The sequence below is a fragment of the Caloenas nicobarica genome, chromosome 11, assembly GCF_036013445.1.
Source record: "Caloenas nicobarica isolate bCalNic1 chromosome 11, bCalNic1.hap1, whole genome shotgun sequence".
NCBI classification, from domain to species: Eukaryota; Metazoa; Chordata; class Aves; order Columbiformes; family Columbidae; genus Caloenas; species Caloenas nicobarica.
Genome location: NC_088255.1, coordinates 19,149,515 through 19,170,099, shown reverse-complemented (window position 1 = coordinate 19,170,099; position 20,585 = coordinate 19,149,515). Strand labels below are relative to the sequence as shown.

The window sequence follows — 20,585 nt, the reverse complement described above, 5'->3', positions numbered from 1 at the left end:
TTCATGAAACTGAATGAAGACACATTTAACATATATAAATGATGTGAAGCATTGGTAATGGCTCACAGTAAGCATTGGTAATCACTACTAATGACTGCCGCTGTTTGAAAGGATGGATTCACATTCACAAGCAGACCTGGAATAAGAAGAGATGCCCCTCAACTTCTTCTATATGCACACTGAAATGGCACAATGCAGAAAGATGTACAGTAAGGATTAGGAAGCAGGGATAAACTCACTGAATTATCTTACAAGTCATACCTAAGGCGAGCAATGCAATGGTCCAGGCTGTTAGAGATCTCCATCAGCCATCCCTGTTTGTGACGTTTCAGAAGTGCTGCTTCATCAACCTGAGAGAAACAGCAGAGGTCTTATAAATCCCCTTTCCCTCATCCAGTCACTTTTTCAGTTAGCCTGCAAGACAGAGTGGCAAATAGGAAAAGGGAATAGCCCTGCCTTGGCTTTAACAATACAGAGTGATTGTACTGCCAATTCTAATTATTCTTATTGTTTCTTTTCATTATTATATTGAAAAAAAAAAGCCAAAATGCTTCAAATTTATTTTTCAAATCTGGCTATTTTCTGTGAAAATTTCTATTTAATTAAGGAAATATTTTATTTGATTGGCTCAGAGATAAACATTTCTGCCAGACTGCCCAGGATGAAGCAATGGTTCACTGAATAAAATTGACCCTCACTTTTTTTTTTGACTGTTGGTTGAAAATCTCAACCAAATATGGAAAAGAAAAGTGGAAAGCATTTTCTTGTCCCAGCCGGCTAATGCCTCTGAAAAATGGAATGGATCAAAACAAAACTACGTCTTTAATTCCCTCTTGTTTGAACTTTGAAGCTCTAAACAAGCTCAGTCCCAAATTCGCACTCTCTTCTGGGCTCAGCTTTTGTGTCCGTGTGTATATGCATAAGAGACAGCTGGATAAAAATATAAAAGGACAGACTAACTGTGGAGGCTTTGGCACAGATTGCATATTAATGGTTCAATGTACAAACTTGCACATCATTAATACTTTTATAATGAGCTATTCTTGGCATAAAGCAAGCAGCAAAATTAATTTAAGCCAATTTTCTGTGGTAGCAATGAATTTAAACACCCACAGTGGTGTCTGTGCATAAGAACACATAACCTGGTTATCTTCTGGTATTTCATTAATGCATTTTTACTCCTCTATAATCCACCCCCATAATTTTCATTTTATTATTTGTCATTAACAAAGCATTTATGTATAAATTAAATAGGTTTTGTATTCAGGAGATGCTTGAACACCAGGAAACCTCTTTCCTAATTATTCTTAGCATAAGAAACCTTCCATCATTTCCAACATCAGTAATAAAGACTGTCCTTCCAAACCCCCAGATTATGATAATATCAGTGTCACTGCCAGTGGAATTATTCAATAAAGTCAGGTGCCGTGAGGAACAGCTTCTTTGGGAGTTATTTAAATCAGCACAGGAGGAAAGATTAAATGGCCTTTATGAATGACAGGAATTGGGTTCATTTAAAGCTCAGCATAACACAGATCAGATCTATTTAAATCTGTTACCGCATTCTACATATTTTACCTCAGCCCTCTCTGACAGTCCTAGTCTTTCACAGACATGCAAGTGTACTGAAGAAAATTAGCTTCCTTTGAACCACACTTTCAAAAATAGGTTCATTTTTTGATCAGCATTTCAGTCATTTAAAAAATTGCACAAACATGATGAGCTAATGTCACCTCCAGTGTAACCTTAGAGAGCTTAGTGCAGCTCAGAGGAGATAGTCTGGCCCTCCACATAATTATTTCGGAAAATTACAGTCTGCTTCGTGTCAAACAGAGAGGTAAGAGACTTGAACCATTAATCCCTTCTGTCTGAGCTTCGGAAGCCCTGGCTGACAAAATGACATCTCTTGCACAATTCATCAATGTTATTTGCATAAATAGTTCCTTAAATAAATAATCTATACATATGTATAGCTATCCACATGTGCTCCTGAGACTCATTTCCGACATGGATCATCTCACAGGAGATAAAAACCAGGCGATATTCAGTCTCCTGAACAAAATCATCTGCAGCCATAGAGATGAAAGGGACAAAGGACGGCTGTGAACAGCATTCACTGGAATCTTTCCTTTGTATTCCAGCATTTGAAAGGTCATGATGATAGAGCAGAAATCTGAATAAAGCTAATTTATTCAATAATAATGTATTCAATAATAAATTGAATAAATGTATTTCATCTGCAGGAAGTATCTGATGAGATCTCAAATACATTCAAAACTCATGTGCTAACAAACACACTTTCACACTATCATTCTAAAAGAGATGAACCCCTGACCTTCCACGAATAACACCTGAGCTGGCCAGAGCAGAGCAGAATTACTTCATGCCATGTGGGCAGACTGATCCATCATGTTTTGAAGTTTAATTATAATTACCATTGGTCAGACTGCAATATTCTTACCCCTTTCATTGCAGCAAGCGACATGCCCACAGCAGAGGTCTGCCAGCTAATTCTCTCTATAAATGACTTTGGCTGAGAAGGCTGAACTCCCACACCAGTCGGCTCTGACTGGAGTTCAGTTCTCAAAAGTGTCTTCCTCTGGAGCAGTAACAAGAGTCAAAAGAGCTCGATGCATTTAGGTCAGTCCTTTATCTGCTCCACCAAGAATGTTTCCTCAGTGTACTGAATTCAAAGACAGTCATGAGGAAAGAAATGCATGGAAGCGTTTACTTTTTCTCAATAGTCAGTATCATTAAAGATATTCACTACCATTTTCACAGCATTGCAGAGCAACATTTTCTGTTAGAATTGTTGCAGTGTTTCTGTCATCCATCTTTCCATCTGATCTGTTAGAACAGAACCCTCTGATAAGCATGATAGCTGAAAAATGCAGGTATTAGGATAACTCAGTGTTACTTTTTAATATGAAAATGTATTTCACTCAAAACTTACAGGCATATATACTTACCAAAATTATGATGTTGGTGTTCTGCATTATATATGCTACTTAAGAATATCTGTGAATCCACTGGATCCTACCATACACTATTCTGATTACTTGGACATTAACAGTCTTTGAATCACATCATTATTAGAGTCTTTGGTTACGGGAGGAAACAGCAGGGCTATTTTAATGTATTTGGAACAGAGAAACATTACATCGGGATGAAAGTCTCTCTACGAAGAATATATACTCCGGGTGAGCTTCAGGGAACAGGGAAAATGGTACTACAGGACTTCTCCCCATCAGCATTTTCCCTTAGCAGAACTTACCTTTGTTGTCTGCAAACTGGGATTCTCCTATGTGCCCGTGTTTAATCTCACCATCATCATAATGCAGCTAACTTAAAATTCTCAGTTTTACAAAATCCTATTGACTCCAAAGAATCACAACAACAAGCAACTTCGTTAGTCCCAACCTTGATGAGTGAATCACACCAACATTTTTAACAGGTACTTTCCCTTGTACCTGACAAAGGTGCCAGAGGCATTAAAGATTAATCATAATGTAACTTAGCACATTTTTAACATGGATTTTTTTCAGCATAAGTGAGCACAGCTCCCATGGAAATTGTCTGTGGAAGTTATACCCTTTCACACATGAAATGAGGGCAGCTCAGGCACTGAGATTGGCTCATCTGACAGCATCATTCTGCATTATTTGTGAAGCAATCATAAGTTACAATCCATATACTCACAATTTGAGCGATCCAGTGAGTGAAAAAATAAAGAGTGGAACAGCTGTGAAAAAATGCTCAGGAATGAAAAAGACAGATATTAGAAAAGAGTAATTTTTAGTTTGGCTTGTCAGGGTTACTTGAGGAACATGTCAGATCAGGAGAATGAGGGTTCTGATTCGGCACATTGGGAGAAGATGGAACAAAAGCATCATTGCTCTCACCTCTGCAATGATGCCCACACAGCCAGCGATCACTGCAGCCTTCGCTTGAGCCCCACTCATCCCTCCGAGACCAGAAGTAACAAACACCTTTCCAGACAGGTCTTCTGCCTTCAAGTAGCGACGGCCCGCATTGAGCACTGTGAGCTGCACACAACACAATATAGCAATTATCAGGAGCTATTTCTCCCTAGAGTCCCTGAAATTTAAAGATCTTCTGTCCCTTTTGCAAAGAGAGTTTGAAACTCTGGGATCATTGGGACCATGAAACTGTTTTAATCTTGTTAAAAGGGAACACGTTACAAAGTGATGTTATGAAACCATCTGTCCTGATTATTTCTCCCATCATAAAACAGGATAGAACAATCAGAGGTTCCCAACATGTTGCTCGTGGGGTAGAGACACTTACTGAGGGTGGCTGCAAAAGACAGCTGAGGAAAACAGCTAAGAAAACAATCTAAGAAAATGTTTTTATCTAACACATTTTGGTCAACACATACTTCATTTATTGTAGCTAGATACAAGCTCAGATTGAGACCTTCCTTGCAGATTCCTTCAGGATAAGATGCCATGGACTGAGGGGAAGGACACCAATTGTTTTTAAGCAATGAGAATTTATTTGGTAGCCAGAACATCCTCTCCCAGTAAACCATTCCACTGCAGTCACCAGCCACTGCGGAGATACCCTCCTCCAGCAGGTATCGACAAATAGACCCTTCCCCAGTTTCTTACCACAGTCCCATGGACAATTCCCTGAGGCCCAATGTAGCAGTAGCTCCCTGCAGTCATCTGCCCATACCTGCAATAGCAACCAACACAACAATGCATGTTACTCAGGCTGGAATGAATTCTGTACATCTCTACATATGTTTCCAGGATAACAACAACAACAACAATCTCTGCTTTGTTTTGTTATTAAAAGTCTGCTGTTATCAAATTCACAACTTAATTGAGTTTCTTCATTAGCAAGGCACCAACATGTTTTCAGAGGATCATTAAGCTCTTTAAACTGAGTTCAGAAATGCATGGATCAAAAAACTGAATGTAAACTTGTTTTGGCATTTAGCATAGTGACTAGGACACAAGGACACTCCTTTTCACATTGTTGGCATCTTTATGCTATTGTTTTTCAGTGGCACTCATGCTTTTAAGTCACACAGTCACTTTTGAAGTTGTTAGCCCAAAATGATTGTCCACATTCCTACGAAGTTGCCAGGAAAGCAGCAATGGAAATTCTTTATTCATGCCCTTCCATTTCTTCCAGCTTCCTTATCCATACACACCCAGCTCTCCAGGTTTTTTAATTTATTCTCTCCATGGTACACAACAGAATAATATTCCTGTGCTTGCCAACCAGATGAGCAGTAAAAAGTAGGTAAATAATCATTCGAAAATATAAAAAATAACTTTCTACTTCAAAGTCTTCTCTTAGTGTGAAGGAACGGTTCATAACTTGTATTTTCTCTAGATTGCAGAACAACTACTGCAAAGTAGAACTAGCCAGTGTTATAAGTAGGTGATGATTAAGGTTTCAGACTATAATTCAGCCAAGTCCCACACATAAACCTAATACTAATTCCTAACAGACCTCAATTACATCCTTATATGTGTGGCTGAACATAACTCAAACGCCTAAGTAATTCCACTTAAATTAATGCTTTGCAGCATTAGGACTTTATGCAGCACAGTTGAAATCCATCTGCATTAGATATTTTAACCAGCCACTGCTTGACATCTGAATTATGTTTAGTTAAGTATTTGATACATTTTATTAGTGAGATATCTTCTTACATTGTTACTCCCAAAGCAAACATCTTCTCATATTCATCTCTGGTGGAATAGTTGGGAATAACCTAAGGGGGGAAAAAAAAAAATCAAAAGAAAACCTAGATAAGCAAATAAGACATTTAAGCAGATATTTTTAACAGCCCACATTTCTCTAACTATGGTTACACACATAGAAAAACAAGAGGAGTAATTCAGGTGTTTGATTCCATGCATTATAGTACTAGAAAAAAGATGTCTGGTCTTTCTGGAAGTGTGAATGTCATGCGAGTTTTAAGGAAAGCAGCTCACAACCCACAAAACTAGGCTGTAGAAAGAGATATAAAATGGCTCAAAAGACTGGCAATGAACCAGTGTGGTCACTTGTCCACCTTGCCTTCCAAGCAAAGTAGTCCAGGTACCTGAGCATCTGGTTAACAATGATCTGTTTGCTTATTGAGGGCTTTTAAATCTTCCAAACTGAGCCTAGTTGAACTGTTTTGGTCAGGAACACGTACAGCCCAGGCTCAGTCAGAACAGAAGCCATCTGATAAAGAGGGTTGCTCCTTCCACCAATGAAGATCATCACACTCGAGGGAAGAGAGACTGTACTGGAATAAATACTGCAGAGTTTGGAGCCCAGATTCTCCTGTGTGCTGTTGTAAGTTCAGGTAGCACAAATAAAATTTTAATCCAGTAAACACTTGAAAACTAAACAGAAGAAGAGAGAAATGAGAAAACAAGATGCTAATACGTACCATGCCATTAGTAATGATTAATCGAGGAGCATTCCGATGGCTGGGAAAGAGTCCCAGAGGGTGTCCACTGTACATTACCAGTGTTTGCTCTTCAGTCATTTCTGACAAATAGTGCATTACCAACCGGAACTGAAAGGAAAAGCAAGGAAAGTGAGGGAATCTGTTTCCATCTTACTTTTGTGTTTCTTTGTGAAGCTCCTAAACTTTGAGTATGAAGGCAGGCATAGAGATGAGGTGTATTCCCATCTGGAATAACAGCCAGAGCTCTCAACACATTCTTGCTTTTAATGAAGTCCATTAAGAGACATCACTCAGCAGGAAACATAAATCATCAACTAGTAAAAGTCTGAATAAGTTCCAGAATAATTTCTCCAGTAAAAAATCCAGAAATCCTTCATTTTTAAAGCCTTTCTAATTTTATCTTGAAGTTAACCATTTGATTCTGGCACTTTTCTGGCAACCTTTCCAAAGCCAAACTGCAAAATTTTCCTTATAAAAGTGATTAAAATACCCATGCATAGAATTGATCCTAACCTGAAATCGATAATTCAGCATTGTCTGGTGCTTGTCATCTTTTCAAACTGATATTACGATGTGCACTTAAAAATGAAATAATTATTCTCAAAGAAAAAAATTCAGCTTTCACTATGGACAGTGAAGTCCTTGAAGAACCCAGCAGCACACACGTAAATGCATCTCAACTTCGTCTGCATAATTCAATAGTTACTCAATATATGCCAAAAGGTAGGTTTTGACCATCTAAGCTGCCAATAGATTTGACTTGCACCCATCGTTGTGTGTCACAAAGCCCGTGTGACAACTAGGCCCGAGAAGAGCTTTCCCATGCAGTACTAGAATTCAAAAATAGCTTGAAACTAGAGTTGCTGGAGGGACATGGAGGCAACGTTTTGAGATAAAATGGAACTGCTGATCAAAGAGACAGCAGTGTCAGTTGGTGTGGGCACTGAACCTCTCTGTGCCTTTGATCTGAATTGAAAATGGTGCAGATTTGAAGCCAGTCCCTCCTAATCCAGTTAATTGCCAAGCTGCAAGTTAAGTTGAGTAGGAAAGAGGTACTAGATTTACTGCCTTGCTTTTAACTTCTTTGGTTTAAGAAAAATGTTGAATAACCAAATTCTGGTTCTAGGACAGAACAGGTAACTAGCTGAAAAACATTGTAATAAAACTAGAAGCTGTGAGACGCTTAGATCTTTTTGCATCAAAAGATATGACTAGCAAGGAGGAGATAAAAGCCTTTCCTAGCTAAGGAACAGTTCCGTTGTCTGCAGGCTTGCAAAGTTAACTCTGGACATGGTTCTTACTTCTAAAATTATTCAGAAGAAAGCACAGGTCTGTGTCCATGTTATAAACCAAACTGAACCTTTTCACTAGGAAATTTGCAATGACAGATTACCAAAACACATGTTGTTTTCAAGCCACAAACAGAACAAAACGTTCTGTCATAACCAAATAATTCATGTGATTCCTACTCTAAGTAAGAAAAGACAAAAAGGTTTTGTTTGTTCTGCTGTAAAACAACTGCAGGTCATAGCTCTGGCATGGATGTGGACAAGAGAAAAGCGAGTATTTCTGACTTTGGCAGTGCTTCTACTTCACCTTGCAGACCAGTATCCACCCAAGGGATGTCAGTCCAATACAGGCTGCTATAGAAACTGCTGGTGCTGCTCACATCAGAAATGCTGCAAAACTCAGGTAGTTAACAGGCATCAATTAACTGGCATTTACTAATTAGTACAGAGAATTAAGAAATGGTGTGCACTGCCATGGTACCTTTATTTTTAAAGTCAGAACAGTTTTGCCTCAAAAGCTGCCTAAGACTTCTATTTAACTGCCATTTACTAGGTTAAGAAACTGAAGCAAGAGTTTTCTCTCAGCCACAAACAAAAAAAATATCACAGTCAAACTGCAAGGAAAACACAGGTTTCTCAGTTCCATGCTACAGGGAGGAATCCATTCTTCTCCCCTACCCAGGAACTTCATTTACACATTAGCTTTGCTTGGATTTTTAATAACTAAGAGGCCAGATTCAGGTAAAGCCCCGACAAGGAGCATACATGAACCTTTCTGACAGAAGTTGGCTCCTGAATTCAGGTTTTGCTTGTGTAAGCTACAGATTCAGAAATAAAATTGTCATTCACAGTAACCACATTTGTGCCCATCCACATTCAGGATGATTGTTCATTAAATGTTCCCCCTGCCACCACACACCTGTAGAGGATTCAGACCCAGAGCATTTTTTTTTTCCTCTTGAGAGAATTGAGCTTATACGAAACATAAATCTAAATATGTTGCTGAAGCCAAAGATCTCTTGAAAATGTTTCCCACATGCGTTATGCAGTACTTGGGTTAAATTGTATTTATTACAATTTTTTTCAATAGAGAAAGAGAAGGGAAATCATACCACCACACCTTAAACATCCCAGCTCTCATTTTAGACAGGCTTTTACCCACCTGCCATTATTCTCAGAAGACCAGGGGTAACATTGCTAGGCCTGGCAGTAAAGTGCACTATGATCTGACCAGTGAGTATGTAAAAATTTACAGCTAATCTGATTTGCTTAGAAAAAGACTCAGGATTGCACTTTCTTTAATGAAAGGCTTTTTTTTTTAAATTCCACTACTTGTTGTGAAAAATGATGCAAAAGTACCAGAAACAAGCAAGCAAAATATACCCATTTTTGTTTCCTAGAACGAATTTTTACTCTAAAATTATATGTCGAAAATACACAGGCACATAAAAATGCATCAGAGGGAAAAAAACAAACCAAAACAACAAACAGCCTTTACGTCATCATACACAGCTTGGTATGTTTATGGTTTTATGTTTAGTATTTCCACTGGGCTGCCTGTGCTCTCCTTACTAAATAAAGCTCTCCCCATCTATGCAGTTCCTAACTGAGCATTCCTCTATCCAGACAGGATGTTTTGGAGTATTTTGAAACAGCGACTGCCAAGAATGATCACAAACTGCCTAAGCAGAATGTGCGTGGGGGAGGGTGAAACTGGTTTTGTGAAACAAGTTGCGAAAGCAGCAATGTCCTACCTGCACCCAGTTGCTGAAGACCTGCCCATTTCCTCCATAAGTGACGAGCTCCTGGGGAAACTGAAAAATGCAAATTAACAATAATAAGGCAAGCACTTTTCTGGAACATTTCACTGTATCTCTGAGCTATTTTTTTTAGCCTCAGTAATAAATTGCATCAACACTCTCTGGATTCTTGAAATCAGGAAAATATCATAAAAGTGATAATCATCTGCACAAGGAGTAATTTCACCTATATGCCTAAATTCTTCAGTTTTCATGGGAAAACGCAAACAAGAAGTAACTTGCAGATTTGCTGCTGCCCTGTGAATCCAGGCTCTTTATTTCCACTGTACCTTACCTGAGCCACTGAGGGATCCAGATTATTCATGATCATCAACATAATGGCAGCAGCCGATTTGGTCTTGCAAGGGTATTCTCCTACGGGGTACGCTCTGAAACGGTAGTCACAAAAATTTACAAGAGGCACTTTGACTCACAAGGGCAACCACAACAGCGTGCCCCACAGAAACATCCCTGCATACCAACACATTTGTGTTGCAGGCTTTTTATTCAGTAGGGAAGAAAAAAAAAAAAAAAAAAAAAAGGAGAAAGCGCAGATCTGAAATGACACATGTACCTTAACAGCAAATCAGGATTTAATTGTTTTCAGAACTAAGCAAATAAATGTATTCGGCTTATCATTTGCTGGATCAGTTAATCACAATTGGTTATAAATATGGTGGCCAAGAGCTCTCCTTGCTTTTTAACTGCATTATTTTGGGGATGCTGCAACTGCCCTCTGTAACGTAGTTGCCAGGCCAAGGAGCAGAGTCCTGCAATGCCAAGGAAAACAGCATCGGTGGAAGGTGCCTTCAGGCTCATCAGCCCTTGCTGGTTAAGATCCTATCTAAGGAAAAACACCCAGCTTGAATGTCAGTCGCAAAGAAGCTCTCAAAAACTGAACTCGCCTTTTTCCTGAATAAGATGCATTTTGTCCAGAAAGTTGAGAGGTGAGGTACGGGAAACCCTCACAAAAGTATTCGAGTTGGGTTTCCCAGCACTAATGTGCTTCAATGCCAACTGCTGCGATCATCTCACCGTTACCTTCTCCTCCACCATCTGTTTGTCATATCGAATTGCTCTAAAACTTCTAGTCTTAGATTTATAGTGCAGCTCTTTGGGGCAGGGACAGTTCCTTTGCTGTGTTTGCACAGTTGTGATGCCAAAAGGAACTGTAACCATCGATAGAGAGTTCTGCACTTTCTGCAAGCAACGACACCATCACAGATGCTGGAAACTCCTGAAGGTAGATGGGATCATTTGACATGGTTTCTATGTGATCTTCCTTTTATTGGACCATAGATCTTCAGCGGCTAGACACTTTCTTTTTAGAGGAAAGTCAGTTACAATGAAAAGCTTAGGCTAAAGAGTGTCAACTACAAAAAAAAAAAGAAAACTGGACATCCGCTGACCAGCTCATGAGCCAAGATCTGGAATGTATATTCTACAGATTTAGAGAATGGGCTCCTCCCATGATCATATGCACTTTATCCTAGCTTCTTACATCAGGATACCAAAACAAATGCCTGGCAGTCATTGCCAAACCAGGAGGGAAAGCATTTGCGTTTTTCCACAATACTTTTTTATTAGTGTTTTCTGCTTTTCTAAGGCTGATGTGATAAAATAACAGAGTTTCTTTGGAATTATATCAATTAATCAAGAAGAGATATTGCCACATAATATTGCCCAGAACACGAGAAACCCAAAGTTCAGATATCAGCTGAACATGGGTGTTAAATGGAATAGAACCAAGCTGGACTGTGCTCCCTGGGACATACAGAACCAAAAATCACATCCTACCCAACTAAAGAGAAGAAAAGGCATTTTCTTGATCTGAGACAGTAAGAATCAATTAGAAAGACTGATCAGTGAAATGGTCACTAGGCAAAAAATTATTTGAAGCTATCAAAGAGTCACTGATGCCAGTGATAGAAACAAGCTGGTGGACGGTCTCATCCAAGCCTGGGTGGGAAGTGTCCTCATCTGCAGGTCGGGATCAGGGCCCTCTCAAGTCCAGCTCTGCAGTATCTTTCAGACAGTCTTCCATTTGTCTTCCCCTTAGCTGAATTCTGCAAGAGCTGACCCCAGACTAGCATGGACAGCACAGAAATATGGATGTCTGTGGAAATCAGAGTGCTTTCTAGTGGCTTGCTTTATTCAGATTTCTGTATAGACATTAACCAGGCCCCTGCTGGATGCAAAAAGGAATCAATCAGTCTAAAAAAAGCAGCTAGCCCCTGGCAGCCCTCTCTAAAACTGGTCTGCTTCACAACATTAGCCCCATCAGCCCTAGAATGAAGTGATGCTCCGGGATCAACATGCAACAGGCACAGCACATTACAAACCAGGGTCAGATACAGGTTCGTGATGGAAAAATGTACTGTCTTAAGTCCGAAAAGCCTTCTCTGTGAGACTGGGAAGCAACCAGCCACTCATAGCAGGTTCCAAGCCATCCCCTCGTCTGATCTTACCTCTTGGTTCAATTGAGACTTGACTCACATCAGCTCAGGACCTTTGCAGGTTTCCTGTCCAGGTCACAACCAGAGGTCTCTGAGTAATGACTGGCCCCTAGAAACTAAGCCTTGCCATGAGGCAGAGCATTTGGGATCTCTGTGTACGGTAAAGCCTGCATTACCAAGCACACGACCTTGCACAATCCTTCCCCTGTGCTCAGTTATGCTGAGCCTTCCAGCAGCAGGACTGTCCTGGCCCTGCCCCAGCCCGTTCAGAAGGGTGAACACTCTCCCAGCTTGTCCCATGGGACTCTCATGAGAACAGAGATCAGTATGAAAGCTGGAGAAGCAGGATCACTGTTATGCAGCTTTAAAGAAAAAATACAGTATCACTCACTGGAGATGAAACCACTGCTATCTAATGACAAACAGATCACCCAATTTATTCAGATGATGTACTTCATTGATATCTTATGACACGGCTTCTGCTAGAGGTAAATCAGAACACGCTGATGCCACTGTTTAAAGGTCAGTTCCACAGGTGAAACCTGGTAACCAAATGGCAGTCAAATGCAATGTGAACCATCCAGTCCTTACCTCATCTCGATATCTGGGAAGAATCTGTACATATAGATATGGCCATACAGCCGGAGTTCTTCAGCAAATTCCGGTGCCAGCTTCTTTTGTATTTCAGGTGGGAAATAACGCAAGGCATTGCGCAAAGCCAGCTGTGAAATAAACCAAGAGAGACAAAAATCAAGGTAAAAGAGAAATGTAGATAAGGGAGCGGCCCTGAACTTTAATCTGACTCAGCTGGAAGGCTGCCTGAGCTATCAGCAGGATGATATAATTTAAAAGGCCAAGCTCACACCAGGGATGCTCCATTCCTGCTTTCCTGTTGAAGTGCCTCCACCCGCAACTTTTCTTGTAGATTCAATTGCTGTACACCAATAACCCTTCCCTTTCCACTCCCCCAAATCTCCATGGAGAGACCCCAGAGATTTGTTAAGTGGTGCTCAATCCTGTCGATTTCAGACATGGGCAAATTCCCTCTCACAATGCTAGGGGGCACTGAACTACCAAGGAAAACGTTCAGAAATCCTTAGACTGAGACCCTGAACTTCTAGAGACACTAAAGACCCTACTGTAGTTTCCATTCAAAAAAGGGGGTTTTAGCTCTGAGTCGTGTGACCTACTCCCAGATGAAGATGTTCTTGGGCTAAGTTTTATTAAAGTTCGCTACGTTTAGCATTCTAATGTATTGCAGAGGGTGGTGGTTTACATTATTTTATTGATGCTACATGTATCACTTCCAAATTAGCTGAAGTGATTACCAGGCACTGAATGAAATTCTGCAGATGATACTACGTGGCTTATACTCCCTATTGCATTCAAAGACATTGGCCATGGTTTGCAAAGTACAGTATGTCCTTTTGAATGAAAGAAACCATAAATAAATCACTATCTTTAGTAACAGTCTGTTAAGTCATGTCTCTGTATTTCATGTTCCATATGATTAAAACCATAATGAGAATAAAGATTTTCTAATCTTCAAAAGGTCAACTTCATGCAAAGATGCTAAAAGATCTTGTAAGTTCCCTGACAAATGGCAACACTACTAAAACAATTTTTAGTTGAAGAGATTCACTGATCATATGGAATTTCACATCTTCATTAGGCTGATTTTTAATGGCTGTGGAAAGGATAGAAAGTAATCAAGCTTGCTTCCAAATCTGATAACAGTCTACAAAACCACCAGGAAAGCCCAGTTTTGGAGAGGACCGAGTATAGCAAGGATACCCTGTTTGTGACACCTGCCACTGGCAAGTCAGAGAGTTACGGAAGGAAGTATTTTCTGGAGAAACTGAAGGGGTTGGCTGTAGTACAGGTATCTAGAATAAAGGCATCTAGAACCATCCAGTCCAGGTATCATTACCATCCATCCTGGTAAGAAGTCCTGAAAAGCTCTGTAAAGCCCTCAGCTCAGTAATAAACCTCCTCACTCAACGTGAGGATGGTCTGGCTCTTATATGCTCTCCAGCTCCTTCATTTGAGCATATTGGTCTCACATGCCTTAGAGCACACTGAAAGAACAATATCTCTGCATCTAAAAATGCCCCATACTAAGAGAGGGTTTTGTTGGTGTACTTACTACTGAACAGGCGTACAGGTCAGACCTTTTCAGAGCAGTGATCCTATACTGATTTGCACCAGCTGAGGATCAGACCGGTAAACCCCTACAAATTACATTTGCCATTCCACAAAGAGAATGACAAGGGGGGGAGAAATCTATTTGCCAGATGAGAAAATGCAAATTCCGTCTTCAAACGCTATCTTACTCTTCTCCAGTTAGATAAACAGTCATTTTTCAAGGGCATGTTATTAATAAACACAAAAATCCCAGCTATATCAACACCATGACAAGATACATGGGGATTTTCAAAGCCAATCTCAGAAGCAAGCAGCCACCACAGTGAGTTCTAGATTTAAGAAATTTCTGACGAATAAAATCACCTACACTCCTTACAACAACAAAGTCAAGAGGAAAACATTGCCACATTTGTCATTTTGTCTGACTATGAGAGCTACAGAGAACTATCAAGATGAGTGTTTTGTTTCCAGTCTGGCAAGGATCTCCCTGTCTTTGATCAATATATTATTTGTATTATAATGAAACCGATGGGCAAATATTTTTCTTCACCCTAAAAACACAAGCAAGCAAAATCTGCTTGGACTTTCAAATGAATTCACTTAGACTGAGCCTCTATTCTATTAATGTTACACATCAGCAGAAGCCTGAATTTTGATGATGCAAACATTAATGAAACATGAACTTGGATGTTATATGAAGGGTGGGAAGGGCACCTTGGTTGGACAGACAATAGGGAACTGATCTTATGAAAGAAGACTAGAACTGGGGCTTGTTTAGCTTAACTGAACCAAGGTGACATTTGACTGCTGTCTCAGTGCAGGATAAATGTCAGAGCAGGAAGGAGTTTCAGGGAAATGCTGGAAAGGGAATAAACAGCTGTGAATTAGCCATTAAAAATGTAGTATTTAAATTAGAAGAATTTAAATACAAGAGAGTCTGAAATAGTCTCTTGAAAGGAAAGCTAGGGCTCTTAAAATTTCTTAGATGAAGCCCGACTGCTTTATGAAAGGGCAATTGCCATGTGCATCAGGAAGAATTTTGCATATTCACTATTGAGTCATAAATTAAATAACCTGAGAAAGGCAATCAAGAAGCAAATTCAAATAGGCTGCTCATCGTGCTTTTGTGGAAAGACAATACAAGGCCATTATTACTTACACTTCATTAAAGCACCATATAAAACATTATTCTGACCTCTAAGCAAGATTGATTTTACCTATAAGTGACACATTGCATTCTGAATATTAGACATTGTGCATTTGATATAACTTCCACTGACAGAAGCTTAAGCCACACAAGCTCGGCACCTTTGGAAAAAAAAAAAAAAACCAAACCAAAAAACAAACAGGTCCAGAGTTCATTGGTGTCTTTAAAAAAATTAATAAATTGCACTTATACTCCTGAGCCTGATAAGCTGTTTAAAAAAAAAAAACCTGCTCTGAATTTGCTGAGTTACTGATTCAGTTCAGCTCAGTGCAACTCAAGCATCAGATGCAAAAGTACCCTCTTAGAACTGCCAGGTGGATCTAACATCTGACTTTTGTGTTTAAGCTCTAGTCACTAGTAGGATGACTATTTTTGTCCCATTGATCAGCTGTAAATATCTTTGTTGTGAGATTCTCTTGCTGAATAACCAGTGCCTCTTCAGAAGGAATGGCATTCATCTGCCTTTTCTAACAACATCATCAGGATTTCCAATTTAAGAATCTTGAACACTCAAACACTAAGATTTGCCATCTCCCTGTTTACTGAGGGACAGGGAAGCATGAGGAAAGCAAGTGACTCCTGAACTCTACAACAGTTGCATTCTTAGTTCTATGCTTTCCCAGTGGAGCTGTTGTTTGCCTCCCACTCATCCTCTTCTGCCTAATGATATCCAGGCCGAAAATTTTACTGGCACTGTTCTCCAAACAGCAACTGTAAAAGCAAGATGGTTGTTTCATATGTTATTCCTCCTGATAGGTCCCAGTTTAGATCAGCTCAGTTGGGAAGTGAACGTGCTGATTTCTGACTGGCCATTGCTATAAATGCCCCATGGGCTGTGAAAGTTTAACCAAGTTCTTTATCATCTAGACATAGAATAATTCCGGTTTGAAGAGACCCTCAAGATCATCGAGTCCAACCATAACCTAACTCTGGCACTAAACCATGTCCCTAAGAACCTTGTCTATGCACCTTTTAAACACCTCCAGGGGTGGCGACTCCCCCACTTCCCTGGGCAGCCTGTTCCACTGCTTCACAACCCTTTCCATGAAGAATTTTTTTCCTAATAGCCAATCTGAACCTTCCATGGTGCAACTTGAGGCCACGTTTCAGAGCAAGAGCCAACAGGTTGGCCTTCCTAATACACATATAAACTTTTAACAGTGGCCTCATTTCTGGATGCATAAAGCAACCATTAAGGTCAAATGTCCTGCTTCATCTCCAGAAAGTTCAATGAGAACTTCAGGCGCTATGCGACTTCACAGGCTCTGGTTTTCAGCTCTTTGTACTAGGATGTCATGAAGCAGCAAGGCCCAGCAGCTCCCTTAGGGTTATGGAGGCAGCAGGACAGGGCCCAGCCTCATAGTACCTGAGGGAGGTGAGCAGGGCAGCCCAGGGATGGCAGCCAAGTTCCACCAGGAGTCCAGCTCATCAGGCAAGGTCACGGTGACGTGCAGACCTTGGGCCAAGCTAGGAGTGCAAGTCAGAATCAGGTCTGGTGATGGTTACCACAGGGAAAAAGCCCAGAAATCACCAGGAAGGTACACAGTGGCAAAGTCAGCCATGACTGGGCACAGAGACACCCAGTGACAGAACTACAGACACATCACCAACTCAACTAAGAAAAAAGTCCCAGGCCTGAGCTTAAATGAAGGCCCTAAGCCTATGGGCTGAGGGTGGAGGGTGGAGATCTCAGGTGAGGCTCGTCAAGGTCATCAAGGCCCATTACTGACCTCAGAGCCCTGTGACAGAAACACAAATGATCCTGCAAGCAGGCAGCAGATGATCATGTTGGGGTAGCAGGAAGACAGTAACATGATTTGGCTCTAAGATAAGTACGGGAACTGCTGCATGGATGAAGACAATACCATTTTTTTCAGATCCTGAGCAACACTGAGAAGTGCACATTCTTCCTAAGCTGTGCCAGCTTTACTGAAATGCCAATGAGTTTTGAGCATGCAGCATCCTTGTTTTGCAAAGGACAGATCACGCAAAAGATTTTAGGGGCAATTTCTTTATAGCATATTTACATTAAGATACAGATGCTGAGAAAGGGCAAGGTAGGGTTTCCTGAGTTGTGGAGGGAAAGAGAGAGAATGTGGCTGTTTCAGGCCTCAGGCAAAGAATGCTGAAGGAAGAGAACTCAGAAAACATATAAACGGAATCGGTTTTGAGAAATGGCTTGATTTATCCAAGAAGATTAAAGTAGGTATGATAGGAAGAACTATATACTTCTTCAGCAAGCCCCAAAACACAGAGAACTTTATAAATCTCACTTACAGAATTTCTATTATAACCACAAAAAGACGCCCAAGAAGATAAAACATTGGCAGTGCTAAGGTTTGTTATTGCAGAAAGGGCTACAACTGCAATGAAGGCATATGAAGAGAGGGACAAATCCTGAGGAAATCAGCAGAACATTTTTAACTTCTGTCAAAGTTTCCCCTGAGTACTTCAATTAGAAAATGAACACAGTGTCACACACAATGACAAGCCTCGCAATATGCTCAGCATTACACGCTGCCAACAAGATCTGGAAGCTTGTCTCAAGACTTACACGACACCATATAGACAGACAGCCTTTTCTGTAGTAGTCTGTCCACATGCTTTTCTAGGCATGGAACACCTCTTAGAAAAAAAAAGAGATTTGACCTTTCAGATATAAAATAAATACCAGCTGAGCCTCTAACTCTGTTAAGAGTTTAAGGTGTAAGATTAGGAGTAAAATAGATCAGAAAGGAAGCTTTTAAATTGTTAACAGTCTAATAAAAAACTCAACTAGCATGACCTCTTATGACATGTGGTAGATAAAGGAGAGATGAGGGTAGGATGTTAGACAGTAGACTGGGACCAGGGAATCAGCCTGCTGCCATTTCCCTGCAACACTTAAAGGAGGCAGGAAACTATTCCATTTTCTATATAGACAGGAGGACTTTGTCATTACCTTTCTCTCCAGGTAGAGAGTAAGGTTTGGTGTCCTTTTGAGAGACACCACCTTCTCTCCTGCAACACAGACTCCTCCACGCTATAGCAGACTTCTCCTGGGCAAAAATGATTAGCAAAGGCAAGTGATAAAACGGAGATGATTGGCAATATTGACATGCGATGAAACTCGCTCCCTGCTCCTTTATCCTCACAGCCACCACCACACACCACAGCCCCCTTCTTCTGCACGCTTAGTAGCCACAGTTCCACGTGTCTGAGCTGTCCCAGGCACAAATAGCATGCCTCAGCCATGAATGCTCCTGACATTGAAGTATATCCTCCTTGGATATCTCACAGCTGTTCCGCTTTCTACCCTTTGACTAGGCTCTCCTCTGCTTGTGCAAGTGGACTTTGAAAGAATTTGGCTGCTCATGCCAGTGGAGAACTCCCACGAAGGCAAAAAAGTTGCGTGCAACTTGTTAGTGGGGAAGGAACTTCTCTGTTCTGACCAGAATGCTACAGTATAAGTGATGTTACACGTGATGAAGTACAAACTTCCAAACTAAGGAACCCACCTTATCCTCTCCCACACAAATTCCTAAGGATCTCCACCCATTGACCATTATTTTCTGCTGATGACATTTTAAAAATCACTAACATGAAATAATGCAACAATTACTTTAGTGTGTACGTAGACTGTTCAAACAAAAAGAGACAGAAAAAGAATTACACAACTTAAGCCAAATAATTAACTCCCTACAAACTTGCCTAAATTCCAGGACACTTCAGACTACTAGTTAAAATGAATTATCTTTGGATCTCTTATGCAAATATACATATGTGTAGCTTGTACCATAATGTGGATTCACCACATTTGACGCTTATTGTGTCTGAGGGATTAGCTTTCACTCCCATACATATGTAGTGTTTTCGCAACAGCATTCATCATTTCATCTCCAAGGAACAACACTGGATTGACAGCATCGAAGTCTCATGCCTCTTGTTTAGCCAGTCAAAGTCATGGTAGCTGTTGTGCAGCGAATTTCCCTCATATCAATCTGCTTATCTCTAGGGGAGGAAGAAAGCAAGCAAGCAGAAGAGTTTCCAGTACTTTGTCCCTTTACCCGCTGAAATTATAACACCAAGGAAACGCATTTGCCACAAAGTTAGGCGCACATTCAGAAAAGCATTTCAGGCAATTAAGTCTGCTGCCCTGAGCTGCATTTATCTTAAAGAAAGAGAAGCGAGGCCCTGGGAAAGCCCATGTTACCTTTTTCTCTTGATCAGTGAGATTAGGGGTTCTCACGGGTGCATGGGGTATTCCTTTCCTCCGACCTCTATTTTCAGGCAAGGGGTATAGAGGAAGGCCACGACAGATTTCCTTCAGGCTGGTCATAGCTGCTGAGGAAATACGAGGAGGAAAGGTGAGGCAAACTGGAGAGGTACGCGGAACAGGGAGCGAAGGGTGCGAGCAAGCAAGGTGCAAAGCGACTGAGATGTAGCACCACTCCGGGGGGATCTGGAAGAGGAAAGTTCGTCCTCTGGCTTTTGCAAACAGGCCTGCCAAGCAGAGAGGGCAGGTGGCACAGGTGACACACCTCCTACCTTTGTGCCATGCCATTGGCTCTTCCTTCCTCCCCCCAAATGAATGATTCACAGTTTTGCTGTTTATTCTCTGGGTGCTTTGTCAGCCGGTGCTGTGCCAAACCACTAGAGCAAACCCAGTCACTTTCCAAATCATCTGATTCCCGCACTGTCCTAGTGAGAGTCATGGTGTGGAGCATGAACCTTACCTGAGATCTCAAGGACCGTATTCATATTTCTATAGTTTAGGAACTAACTAAAATTAATCATTATCATACATGGCACTGTTCATACACGCTGTTCGGCTAAGATGGGCATTCTCTGTTTGACAGCTCTAGGTATGGGCCGTTCCTCAAATCTCATCAGTTTGTCCTCTAAACAACAGTGCTTGTCAATAATAACCACAAAATTTCCCCCTGAGGTGTTAGCTCCTCTTAGCTCCCAGGCATGAATGGATTTTAGTAGTGTTAAACTAGAAATGTGCTCATTAGCACTGGTATTGGTTTTCTCAAGACAGGCAATAACAGAGAGGAGTAAATCTTTCAGTTCTAAGTCACTTGTATACCCTACAGTCAACAACAACTAGAAAGTTTTATGGTGCTGCCATCAAGATACCACAAATAAATGGCTAGATTTAACTTTGATTTTCAACTTACAGTGCAAAACTAATTTTACTTTCCATTTTGAGTTCTTGTTTAAATTATACACGGGAGCTTCTTGACCTTTATTACATCCATGGAA

The 20,585-nt window shown here is 40.7% G+C and overlaps 1 protein-coding gene across 1 annotated transcript in view; it reads right to left on the bottom strand.

The window, feature by feature from the left end:
- The window catches only part of UROC1 (urocanate hydratase 1), a 37,670-nt gene extending 18,014 nt beyond the window's left edge, over positions 1-19,656 (bottom strand). The window contains exons 1-9 of the mRNA XM_065642697.1: positions 19,531-19,656; positions 12,578-12,708; positions 9,826-9,919; positions 9,486-9,545; positions 6,422-6,550; positions 5,691-5,752; positions 4,632-4,698; positions 3,903-4,046; positions 262-350 (exon numbers count right to left, since the gene is read on the bottom strand). Coding sequence (XP_065498769.1) covers positions 262-350; positions 3,903-4,046; positions 4,632-4,698; positions 5,691-5,752; positions 6,422-6,550; positions 9,486-9,545; positions 9,826-9,919; positions 12,578-12,708; positions 19,531-19,656 — 902 coding nt within the window. The remainder of the gene's footprint in view (positions 1-261; positions 351-3,902; positions 4,047-4,631; positions 4,699-5,690; positions 5,753-6,421; positions 6,551-9,485; positions 9,546-9,825; positions 9,920-12,577; positions 12,709-19,530) is intronic.
- Between the last annotated feature and the right edge of the window lie 929 nt (positions 19,657-20,585).